Here is a 12,634-nt window from a genome sequence, read left to right as displayed (position 1 = left end):
TCCTCACTGTCTCCTCAATGTCCTGGTTACTCTGAGTGGCATAATGTCAGCAGTTTGAGCAGATTTGAGGTTTTACTTCAAATAGCTGGCAAATACTGCGAACCCCGCTACAGCCTTGGCTGCGAACCCCGCTACAGCCAAGACTGCGAACCCCGATACAGCAACTGTATGTGGCAAAGGCTATATTCTATAAATGGCAAACTGAAAAATACTCGAGTCTCTTTTTGCCTATTGGGTGTGGCTCCTGGGAGTTGAAGCTTGGGCTTTATAGGGGTTTATTCAAATGCGAACCAAATTAAACTCTGAGCTGCTCAGACTGAGGTGGAGTTGTTAACAGCTGGAGACTTGGGGACGTGAGTTTATTCTCTTTGGCAGGGAGAAATGTGGAAGAGGAACATGCAGCTTACAGGTGTCATGAACACCATAGTAGCTGGTGTGTTGGGATTCCTTTTGTATTGACTCATAGGGTGTGGGTGTGTCACTAGCTAGGCCAGCATTTGTTGCCCATCCCTAGTTGCCCTTGAGCTGCCTCCTTGTACCACTGCAATCCCACTATCCCCTGAGGAAGGGAATTCCAGGATTTTGATCCAGTGATGGTGAGAGTCTTGGAGGGGAGCTTGCAGGGGTGGTGTTCCCATGGATCTGCTGCCTTGTCCTTCTCAAAGGAAGTGATTTTGCGTTTGAAAGGTGCTGCCTAAGGATCTTTTGGTGAATTTCTGCAATGCATCTTATAGATGGTATGGAATGGCTGTTTGTTGGTGTGATGCCGATCAAGTGGGCTGCTTTGTCCTGGAAGATATCCAGCTTCCAAAGTGGTGATGGAGCTGCACTCGTACAGGCAAGTAGGAAGGATTCCATCACATTCCTGACTTTACCTTGTGAATGGTAGACAGGCTTTGGAGAGTCAGGAGGTGAGTTACGCACCATAATATTGCTAGCTTCTGACCTGCTCTTGTAGCCACTGTGCTTATGTGGTAAGTCTAGTTGAATTTCTGGTCAATGGTAAGCCCAAGGATGGTAACACCATCGAATGGTGATGGTTAGTTTGTCTCTTATTGTTGGGCATTGCCTGGCATTTATGTGACACACAACTTACTTGCCACTTGTCATCCCAAACCTGGATATTGTCCAGATCTTGTTGCATTTGAACATAGACTGTTTCAGTATCTGAGGAGTCACGAATGACGCTGAACACTGTGCAATCATCGGCAAACATCCTCACTTCTGATCTTATAATCGAGGGAAGGTCATTGATGAAGCAGCTGAAGATGATTGGACACTACTCTGAGGAGCTCCTGCAGAGATGTCCTGGGGCTGAGATGATGGACTTCCAACAACCATAACCATCTTCCTTTGCATGACTCCAATCAGTGAAGAAATTGCTTCTTGATGGCCATTGTTTCCAGTTTTGCTGGGGTTCCATGATGCCCCACTCGGTCAAGAGCAGTCCTATTGTCAAGGGATGTCGCGCTCTCCCCACCTCCTGGAATTCAGTGCTTTTGTCTATGTTTGAACCAAGGCTGTAATGACATCAGGAGCTGAGTCACCCTGGCAGAACCCAAACCGGGCATCACTCAGCAGGTGCTGCATGTTAGCACTGATGACATCTTCTATCACTTTACTGATTGTGAGGGAATTGGTGTGGCGAAATAAGGAAATCTTATGTATTTGTATAAGGTTTTGGGGAGAGAACCCCTGGATCTAATGCTCCGTTTTTGTTTCATTATGCAAGTAACAACCTGGAGGGAGGACTAGAATGATCATAGAATACCTACAGTGTGGAAACAGGCCATTTGGCTCCACAAGTTCACACCGACCCTCCGAAGTGTAACCCAGCCAGACACATTCCACTACCCTATTACTCTGCATTTACACCAGCTACTTCACCTAACCTACACATCCCTATGGGGTGGTTTAGCATGGCCAATTCACCTAATCCGCACATCTTTGGATTGTGGGAGGAAACCGGAGCACCCAGAGGAAACCCACAGTGAAGTTTGACTAGATCAGCTCCTGTGATGAGACGGTACTTTTTTATTGAGGGCTGGACATTTTGGGCTTATTCTGAGATTAGACAGATCTTTCAACAGGAAAGATTTTGTAGGGTTGGACAGCGGGAGAAGCTGTTTCCACCCGGCTGGCCAATCGAGAACATGGGACACAGTCTCAGGATAAGGAGGTTCATTGTTTAGGACTGAGATGTGGATGGTAAGTTCACTCGGACCGTTGACTTCTGGGGGTTTTGGATGGTCCACCACTGAATATATTTCAGGCTAAGAAACATATTTGTCACCTCCTGGGGAAGTGAGGGAATGCAGCAAGCGGGCAGGAAGTTGGAGTTGAGGCAGAAGATCAGCCATGATAGTATTCAATGGTAGATCAGCCTTGAGGTGCTGTGTGGTCGTCTTCTGTTCCTTTTGCTTAATCCTGCTTGTCTCCAACCTTCTGTGAAACTGTAACTTTCAGATCGGGCTTTGGTTGTGGCGAAACAGATTGTGGTGAATTTAGGGGCCAGTTCTTGCTGTTGTGCTCACCACAGGGCTGTTACACTACTTCACCACTCCCAAGCAAACAATAAAGGATATGATCAATATGGGAGAAAGGTCTTTGATTACTGAATATTAAACTTCTCAAAATTTTGTGTCAACACTCTCTGTATAGGCTGGAGCTGGCAAGAAAGTGAACAGCCATGATCTGCTTCAACCTAGGTGAGACTTGTTTCCTTCCTAAGGTTTTTGTTTTTACAGTGCATTGTATTAGCACCAGAAATAATCTTGTAACTCAACCATTTTCTAGTGAAGAGCCTGACCTAACTTGTACTGGCCCAGTGGAGATCTCCATAATGTCTGGTAAGGGGCTCCCTTGCATTTGGGTCATGAATGTTTCTTTTAAACCATGTGACGTCAGCTCACCTTTCACATGGGGTTACTGCTTCTGTGCTTCGGACAGGGTCCAGTGCTTCATCTACTTCCATAAGGAGATCCGATAGTGGCTTGCAACTTCAGGAAATTGTAAAAACACTTGATGCCGTTAATGAAAACAATGTTGATATGCACGGCAAAATTAAAGATACTACAGCAGGCAAGTCCTTCTCTATCTGTGTGGAATAATAGTTTATGTAAGTAGAATTAATGTTTTGTGTTTATTAGCTTTTTGTTAATGTGTTTTGAACTACAGATTTCAAGTTATAGTTGCTGCAAATTGTTTTCTATGACTGAGATAACTTAGAGTTTCCTTATTTGTGATTCCTTTATGAGGCTGGGGAAATGGGATAGGTGGTAGTTTGAATTAAGAGCACAAAGTGGTGGAGAAACTCAGCAGGTCTAGCAGCATCTATGGAGAAAGAAACCGAGTAAATGTTTCAAGTCTGACACAATGAGTCTTCCAAACTGCTAGCAATTTGTTGCATTTCTGAACTTTACACTTGTGAGCTCGCCCGCTGGAGTTTTTGGTGTCGATGATTGATTGTGTGAAGTGCAGAGGGCAGAATCTCGGGTTGATCCTGTGAGCCACTTTGTGCTTAATAGCCAGTGAATTCAATAGTGTATTGTAGCGTTGAACAGAAGGTGGTGATATTTTTTTAAAAAGCCACGTTGTGTATATCAATGTGCCCAATTGGACTATGTGAAGTGCAAATTATAAAAATCATGAGTTTGTTTGAACTGAGCTGTAGGTTTCTTGCAAGGATTCTCCCTACAAAAAGAAGTGTTAAGGGAATTGTGTGAGGGGTTTGGATTGTTTGTGAAGAATTGTCTGAAATTCTATTTTCTCAGATGGCCCAGGTCCTCACGATGGCAGTCAGCTCACCCTCAAACACCAGCTTTCCAAGACTGATGAACTGGGATCCAGGAGCAAAGTAAAAATTAACTTGGTATGAAAATATAGTCTGAATAGAGATCACTGAGCTTGCTATGTCTCTTTTCAAATATGGTCCAATTTCCTCTTGAAAGTTGCTTCCCTGCTTGCTTCTCCCACTCTTTTGCAATTGGTACAATTGTTCTTGTCTTTCCCCAGATCTTTAAGTTTCCTTCAGTCCAGGTCCTCTTGGTTAATCTACATCCTGCTGCCTTTCATCAGATATAGTGCCAGGAGGAGCACTTATTACAGGAATGCTGCTGATCTGTGTATGGGCTGAGGAGGGTACACCCGATACCCCTCCTCCAATTCCATTTTCTCAGATACAGTGGTCTGTTGAAGAGCTTTACAAACTGTGTCACTGCCTAACTAAAAGTCAGATCCTCATATGCTTTGAAGAGTGTGAGCAGGGTGGCACGGTGGTTAGCACTGCTGCCTCACAGTGCCAGAGACCCAGGTTCAATTCCCGCCTCAGGTGACTGACTGTGTGGAGTTTGCACATTCTCCCCGTGTCTGCGTGGGTTTCCTCCGGGTGCTCCGGTTTCCTCCCACAGTCCAAAAATGTGCAGGTCAGGTGAATTGGCCATGCTAAATTGCCCGTAGTGTTAGGTGCAGGGGTAAATGTAGGGCAATGGGTCTTGGTGGGTGCGCTTCGGCGGGTCAGTGTGGACTTGTTGGGCCGAAGGGCCTGTTTCCACACTGTAAGTAATCTAATCTAAAAAAAACTTTGCTTTTTATTTTTTTTTTGCAATGTTCACACCTTAACTTTCTAAACCCCTAGATGTTGAAAACACACAACTGTCCTTGGTCCCCCAGCATACTCTCTCTCCTCCTCCTCAGTGTTATCTCCTGAGCCACATGCCTTATTGGCGTTGACAATGGTATGCACTGGAGGGTTGCCTATGTTTTTATATGCAAGCACTTTGTTTTCGTGTAGTAATCCGGGTTGCTTGCTGTGCGACTGTAGAGCACTGTAATCTCCACTGACGACTACTCCCTCTCTCACAAGGAAGCTACTCGAGGTTCTGTGGCTGTAGAGGAACTAAGCCCAAGTGAGTTGCAAGCTGTCCATCCCAGTCCACACCGTGATGTTCAAGGTAAGGATTGCAATCAGCTGTTATTGTGTTTCCAGCGTTTCCTGTTTTGATTTCAACAAGAGACTTGTAGTTGCCTTCTGCGTTCACGCGCTAAAGACCCAAGCTGTTTTAAAGAGAGAGCTTGATACGGATGTTTATGCTAAGTGTGTTAGTCAGGGGAAATATAGAGTAATAGAGTAGGGGAATGGGTCTGAGTGGGGTACTCCTCAGAGGGTCGGTGTGGGTCTTTTGGGCCAAATGGCCTATTTCCACACTGTAGGGATTCTATGATTCTATTAGCGAGAGGGTGACTAAGAGCTTGGTCACACAGAGAGAGAGAAAGAGAGGTGAAAGAAAAGTGATGGAAAGATTGATATTGAAAGATGGTTGTGGGTTTGTAACCCAAAAGTAGGCATTCTTTATGCACATGGAATGAACTGAATGACACATTGACCTAGGTTCAGTGGTTTTAGAAAGGATGTTATTTAACTGGAAAGGGGTCAGAGAAGATTTAACAGCATGTTGCTGGGAATGGAGGGTTTGAGATATAAAAATAGACTGGGTCTCTTTTCACTGGAGTGTAGGAGGTTGAGGGGTGACCTTTTAGAGGTTTATAAAATCATGAGGGGCATGGATAAGGTGAATGACAAGAGTCTTTCCTCTAGGGTGGGGGAGTTCAAAGCGAGGGGGATTATTTTTAAAGGGAGAGGATGTTATCATTCACACTGTCACTTGGCATATGAATCATAGAATGCCTACAAAGTATGAATGAAATATAACAGTGAGGCATTGCTAAAACTAGCCAAGACACCAGTCAGACCACACCTGCAATACTGTGCACAGTTTTGGTCCCCTTATCTAAGACAAGATATCCTGTCTGAAGAATGTTCACTGGGCTGAACTCCGGTACGGACAGACTGTCTTATATGGAGAGGTTGAGTAGGTTGGGCCTGTACTCATTGAAATGAGAGGTGACCTGATTGAAGCATTCAAGATTCTTCGGGGGCTTGATTGGGTAGATGCAGAGAGGTTGTTTCCCTTTGTTTAGGGCCGGTGGGCAACCTTTCTCTGGATGAGGGGTTACCCATTTCAGACCGGGATGAGAATGTTTTCTCCAAATTCTTTATCACCGAGGGCTGTTGAGGCTGGGTCGTTAAGTATATTGAAGGTTAAGGCAGTCAGGTTTTTAATCAGTAAAGGAATCCAGGGTAACGGGGGGGAAACGGCTGGAAAGTGGAGTTGAGGATTATCAGATCGGTTATGATCTCATCCAATGGTAGAGTAAAGTTGATGGGCTGAATGGTCTACTTCTCCTGTGTGTTATGATCCGAGGGTGAAAATTCCACATCCCCGATTGGCTTGCTGCTCTTTGATAGACAGTCACTCTGTGGGTATAGCAGCTGCCAGGATAATACCCATGGGACACCCTGGATTGGTGAGTGACACAGGCTGCAGACTGTTCATGGTGGTCGGGGATTTGGAGGGAAGGTTGTGGCATAAGGGCATCGACGTGGAGGTTAATACTATTGATGGTGTAAGTTTGCCTCTAACAGTGTTTTACCTGATGCAGCAAGGCTTGTTATCTTTCATAACACAACACACTAGACTTGCATTTCTGAGTATTGAAGAATCTGACAGATATTAATGGCAGTTAACTACCATATAAATAATACATTCACTGGCAGATAAGTGTCTGTGCCTATAGCATCAAGCTAATTGGATTATAAATGAGATCATGCTTTCAGTAGAGTGTCATGCTTCAAGTGATCCCAGGGGAAGATAGAGTCTGAGACCTTTGTCTTCCTGTCAAATACCATCATTTACAGGTATACAGGATTGCTACGCCGACTGTAAGACACCATGCACAGTAGGATGAGGCTCTCAAATAGTCATTAAGTAGCCTAATTACATGCCCTTCCCACATTTAAAGGTGCCATTGGAAAGGATGGGAGTTTGTGTACCTGTTCCACACTCCTGCCACCACCTTCTGAAACCTGGATGTCTGCCTAATGCTAGAAGCTGATTTTTAAGAAATTATAATTGACTGTAATGGGATACGTGTATCCAAGAACACTGCTTACTAAATGAATATCAAGTTGTATTACCCTGGTTAAATAGGGCAGATATTGGAGCTAATGGAACAGTTTGAGGGAGGTGTCTCTGGCCTGTTGCCTGTGTGTGAAAATGGGAGTGAATTGTGAATGCACCTTCCTTCCAAGTCGCTTTTAATCACCCTGCTTCGCTATCACCCTCCACCCCCTTTGTTTGGTCAGTTGTAAGGGAGTTCTGCAGGGTATTGGTGGTAACCGGAGAGTTATTAGATAAGTTGTCATTAGAACATCCTAGGCCTTGGTGATAGAGGGTAAATCCACGACGTCACAGGTCAGGTCACACCTGTGGGGAAAGCAGGAACAGGTTAATGTTGCAGGTTGCTGACCTCTTGTTCAAACTCCTGGAAATGTAGCTTTCCTTCTGAATAGGTTCCTCAGCAGGGCTAATTAAATAGGGGGCTTATTCACTGTCCGAAACTGTACATTTGCTTCACATGCTAATGCCATTCTCCTTTTACAAAAAATAGCATCTGCCCTTTTCCCTCAGGGCTGTGGTTATTTTCTCTCTCTGACTCATTACTGCCTGGTCCCATAGTAAAGTGACTTCCTGCATAGATTGAGATCTGATTGAAATAGCTCCTTTCCATGTTGCAGCCACCTCCAGACAATTGTCTTCATCCCATTTCTATGCTTCCAAAAATACACAAAGCAGGCAGGTAATTGCAAGCCTTCAATGATCTTATCGGCATAAATAACTGAGATGGCAAGATTGAGTTAGCAGCAGCCTTTCGCTTTGGTGGTTTGATTACTGATGCTAGATTTTTGTGTGTGGGATGGTAACGTGCATTGTCTGTCTCTCAGCAGCAAATTATCAGTCATCTGGTTATAAAATTCAAGATCTGCTGAACCTACGGAGGTAAGGTGTGATACAGTCTCAACTCCTTGTTTTAATTTCATCTGTTTGTTCTGTGTGTTTTTGAAGTTCTGGAAGATGCAAAAACTGAAGATCTTTGTACATTTATTCCCCCCTCACCATAGAATCTCAAATACCGAACAGGACGTGGAGGTACGTTGGGATTGTATGTTGTTTGCTTTTTATGTAAAATGTCAATTGTGAAATGTTCCTAAATTTCATTGTTGTGCAGAGTAAAGCTCACTATTCAACATCCGCAAGTAACGCCCCTCATTCTGCACCTTCCTCTTATGTGTCTGTTGAGAGGAAGATGGCCCAATTATTTGGGTGCATGAGTTGGGGAGTTGATAAATGTCTGGGGTTCTTCTGGAATCTCCAGGATTTGAAAATTACTCTCCCAGAAATTGGAAGCAGAGCAAGTGAAGCAAAATTGTTAGATCTTTTTGGAAGAGGAACAATACAAAAAACCCTTTTCTGTCCTATTTCTGTGTATTAAAATGGGTTCAAAGACTTGCATTTACATAGTGCCCAGTTTACCCAGTTCTTTCATACCCAATGAAGTGGAGGCCCAGTTTAATTGTAGCAAACATTATCAGATCCTTGTCCACCTGATCATTGAACCAAACAAGGATAAAGTCAAGGGAATGCCAGCTAGAGGAGTATGGGAATAAGTGTCTTTTTAATGTGGTGACTGATTGATTATAGCACAGGATTTTCCATGTTATCAACAGCTCTGTCTCTATTGGCTTGATTGGATCATACTGAATGCACACAGCAATGGAATAATGACCACTGGTCTATAGTTCCCTGGCTTGTCCTTACCACCCTTCTTAAACAGTGGCACCACGTTAGCCAATCTCCAGTCTTCTGGCACCTCACCTGTGACTATCGGTGATACGAATATCTCAGCAAGGGGCCCAGCAATCACTTCCCTAGCCTCCCACAGAGTTCGAGGGTACACCTGATCAGTTCCTGGGGATTTATCCACTTTCATGTGTTTTACGACACCCAGCACAACCACCTTTGTAATATGGAAATGTTTCAAGGTATCACTATTTATTTCCCCACATTTTATATCTTCCACACCCTTCTCCACAGTAAACGCTGATACAAAATACTCATTCAGTATCTCTCCCCTTTCCTGAAGTTTCACACTTAAGTGGCCTTGCTGATCTTCGAGGTGCCCTATTCTCTCCCTAGTTACTCTTTTTTCTTTTATGTATTTGTAAAAACCCTTTGGATTCTCCTTGACCCTATTTCCCAAAGCTATTTCATGTCCCCCTTTTTGCCCTCCTAATGGGACTGGATTAATTTAGGATATCTAGTCAGCACAGACTAGATGGACCAAAGGCTCTGTTTCTGTGCTGTACCCTTCTAAGACTCTATAACCAGTTTGGATCTTCAGCAATGTTGTGTGTGTCTGTGTGTGTGTGTGTGTTGGCCTAGACAGCAGGAGACCCTCTCCTGCTTTAATTCGAAGAGTGACTCCAGATCATTTACACTTAGCTTTGAGGCAAAAAAGGGTCTCTGCTTCCAATTCTCGTCCAAAGTGCAACTCTCTGGATCGGACCAATTCCCTCCCTCCCTCCTTCCCTCCTCCAGGCCTGGGCTGAGGCAGAATGTACATGTGGCCATTTCAGGAGAGGTGTGTGGGGCAGAGCTGTCTGGAGCTGGGAGGTAATATGGTGATTGAGTAACACCCATCACCCCTTTTTCCCATGCGCATCAGCTCAACAGGCACGGGCCTGATAACTTTATCATTCCAAGTAACTGTTTCCTCTCATTTGCAGGCTGAATTTCTCCGATTTTCGTTAGCTTTCAAGTGCGACATCTTTACTCTCGAGAAGAGATTGCGGCTGGAGGAGCGATCCAGAGATTTAGCTGAAATAAATTTGAAAAAGGAGATTGAGAAATGTCACCAGACACTGCAGGTCAGTACTGGGCTCAGAGTGACTGGAGTTTGATTAGCTGCTCCATGACTTTGTTTCTGTGTTTTGTTCAGGCACCATGGTAGAATTAATCCAGCAGGTGCTCTCTGTTTTGTACCTTGCACTGGGTTAAGTGCTGAACAATTGCGGGGACATTACTGACCTTGAAAAATTTCGCCGTTCGCTGACTTCCCCGAGTTGTTAATTGTCTCTCCCTCTCTCATTCCATACACACACTAACCCTCCCACCTCACCTTTAGGTCCTGCCTCACCCTGTTCCTTCAGAAGGAGAATGGTAAGCCTAAAGACTGGCAGTAATTTATAGCCCAACATAGAAAGGGAAACAGAATGAATGTTAACTAGGGAGGAACACGCAGCTGGATTATAACATCATCTTCAGATATGATAAAACAGCAAAATAGTTTTGAGGCAATGTGGGCCCAGTATAAGTCTGGAGAGAAGAGTTCATATATCAGAGCAGGGAGAAGACAGAAGAGAAGCCATTACTTGTCATCATTCTTCACAGATGACAGAAAATCTCCCAGGACTTGTGAAACTGAAGAATTAGAAGAAATTAGCATTCGTGACTCAGTAGTTATTGAAAAGACATGGATTCAATCCCCTGTACCAGAGGATCTGCATCCTAGGCTGTTGAAGGCAACATCTGGAGAGAGACTGGGTGTATTGATGGTCATCTTCAAACTTCTACATTCAGTAAAATAACTAATGTAGACATCAATGGAGAAGTGGAGGTCCATTAACTTGCCATCTCTAACAGGAGAAAATAATGCAATCTATGATAAAGGATGTGGTAGTTGAGCATTGAGAAGACAGTGACAAAATGGAACCGAGTCAGCATGGATTTATGAAAGGGAAAGTCACACATTAGCCTTTTGGAGTTTTGAGGATGTGACTTGCAGCATATAGAAAGGAGAACTAGCAGAAGGAGTCAATTGGATTTGTAGAAAGCTCTGGAAAAGGTCCCACATGCTAGATTAGTAAATAAAATGAGAGCACAAGGGACTGCATGAAATATTCTGCTATGGAATTCCCTCCCTAAGGGCATTGTGGGTCAACTCACAGCAGGTGGACTGCAGCTGTTCAAGAAGGCAGCTCACCCCACCTTCAGGGCAACTAGGGATGGGCAGTAAATGCTGGCCTAGCCAGCAGTGCCCACATCCCACAAACTGAATAAATAAAAAATGAATAAATGGAGAATTGGTTAGTAGTCAAAGCAGAGACTAGAAAGAAACACATCATTCTCAAAAGGCAGGATGGTGGGATACCACAAGGATGGGTACTTTTGGCATGGCCATTGGTAATCTCTCTAAACGAACTGGATTTGGGGATCAGTTATAATATGTTCAGATATGCCGATTGAACACAACTGGTTTGGAATGTAACTAGGTAAAAACGAGGACTGCAGATGCTGGAAACCCGAAAATATTCCTGATGAAGGGCTTTTGTCCGAAACGTCGATTTTTTTTTTTCCTGCTCCTTGGATGTTGCCTGACCTGCTTTTCCAGCACCACTCTAATCCTGGTTTGGAATGTAAGTTGTAAGATGGCTTCAGGAGGGTTTAGCAGGCGAAATGAGTGAGCTAAAACATGGCAGGTGGCGTATAATGTAAATATCTGTGTGAAGTAACTCATTGGGGAGAAAGCTAAAAGGTGGTATGTCTCTTAAATGGCAAGTGGTTGGGGAATATGGGTGTCTGAAGGAACCTGGGTCCTTGTTCATGAGTCACTTTAAAAACTGGCATGTGGGTGTGGCACGTAATTAGGAAGGCAAATGGTTTGTTGGCCTTCACAAAGGGATTGGAGTCCAGCAGTAGAGACATCTTGCTGCAGTTGTATAAAGCCTTGGTGAGATCTCACCATTGTGTACAGTTTTGATCTATCTAATAAATAAAAGATGATATACTTGCTATAGAGGGCATGCAGCTGATTGGACCAGAAGACCTGGGAACAGGAGTTAGGCCATTCCACTCATGGAGTCTGCTCCACCATTCGTTCATAGCTGATAGATTAATCCCTGGGTCAGTGGGATTGTCTAATGAGGATAGACTGAGGCAACTGGAACTGTATTCCCTACAATTCAGAGTGAGAAATGATCTCATTGGAATTTAGAATGTTCTTACAAGGTGTGTCGGTGTGGCTATGGGTCGGATGATTCCCTGGAACCGAGGCACATCACCCAGGATAAGGGTCAGGCAGTTTAAGGCAAACGTGAGGAATTTCTTCACTCAGAAGATGGTGAATGTTTGGAATTCTCAACCCTAAAGGACTGAGAGATTTGATCTGTGTGTTCTGTATGGTGAACAAGGCCTGGACCATCACAAAGGCCAACCTCCCATCTATAGAATCCATCTACCAGGCCCGCTGTCAAGGAAAGGCCGCCAGCATTCTCGAAGATCCATCCCACCCTGGCGATGTTTTTTTTACAACCTCTACCATCAGGGAGAAGGTACAGAAACCTGAACACACACAGCCGGTTTCACAACAGTTTCTACCCTACTGTTGTTAGAATACTGAATGGACTCACAAACGCTTAACATTCACCTGTACCTGTGTTTTTTTTGTTTTTGCCACTTTACATATTGTTTACTTATCTATGCTATTTAACTCTGTGATCTGCCTGCATTGCTCGCAAGACACAGGTTTTCACTGTGTCTCAGTACACATGTCAATAAATTCAATTTAATTCAAGACCGAAACCAACTAATGATATAGAGGGATGTGGCATTGGCGTTGGAATGGCAATTGAAATTGTTAATCAGCCGTGATCTAATTGAATGATGATGGAGTAAAA

At 44.0% G+C, this 12,634-nt stretch overlaps 1 protein-coding gene across 6 annotated transcripts in view; it reads left to right on the top strand.

Moving 5' to 3' along the window:
• The window catches only part of LOC122561569 (lymphoid-restricted membrane protein), a 165,967-nt gene that overhangs the window by 131,548 nt on the left and 21,785 nt on the right, over nucleotides 1–12,634 (top strand). For 5 of the 6 annotated variants that reach the window (XM_043713369.1, XM_043713370.1, XM_043713372.1 and 2 more), the window contains exons 24-31: nucleotides 2,662–2,708; nucleotides 2,797–2,849; nucleotides 2,950–3,081; nucleotides 3,774–3,871; nucleotides 4,865–4,952; nucleotides 7,844–7,898; nucleotides 8,021–8,048; nucleotides 9,686–9,826. In XM_043713369.1, the coding sequence (XP_043569304.1) occupies nucleotides 2,662–2,708; nucleotides 2,797–2,849; nucleotides 2,950–3,081; nucleotides 3,774–3,871; nucleotides 4,865–4,952; nucleotides 7,844–7,898; nucleotides 8,021–8,048; nucleotides 9,686–9,826 (642 nt within the window). The remainder of the gene's footprint in view (nucleotides 1–2,661; nucleotides 2,709–2,796; nucleotides 2,850–2,949; nucleotides 3,082–3,773; nucleotides 3,872–4,864; nucleotides 4,953–7,843; nucleotides 7,899–8,020; nucleotides 8,049–9,685; nucleotides 9,827–12,634) is intronic. The other variant, XM_043713368.1, reaches the window with a different exon arrangement.

The sequence above is a fragment of the Chiloscyllium plagiosum genome, chromosome 23 (assembly GCF_004010195.1).
Source record: "Chiloscyllium plagiosum isolate BGI_BamShark_2017 chromosome 23, ASM401019v2, whole genome shotgun sequence".
In the NCBI taxonomy this organism is placed as follows: domain Eukaryota; kingdom Metazoa; phylum Chordata; class Chondrichthyes; order Orectolobiformes; family Hemiscylliidae; genus Chiloscyllium; species Chiloscyllium plagiosum.
This window is presented reverse-complemented; position numbering and strand designations above follow the sequence as displayed.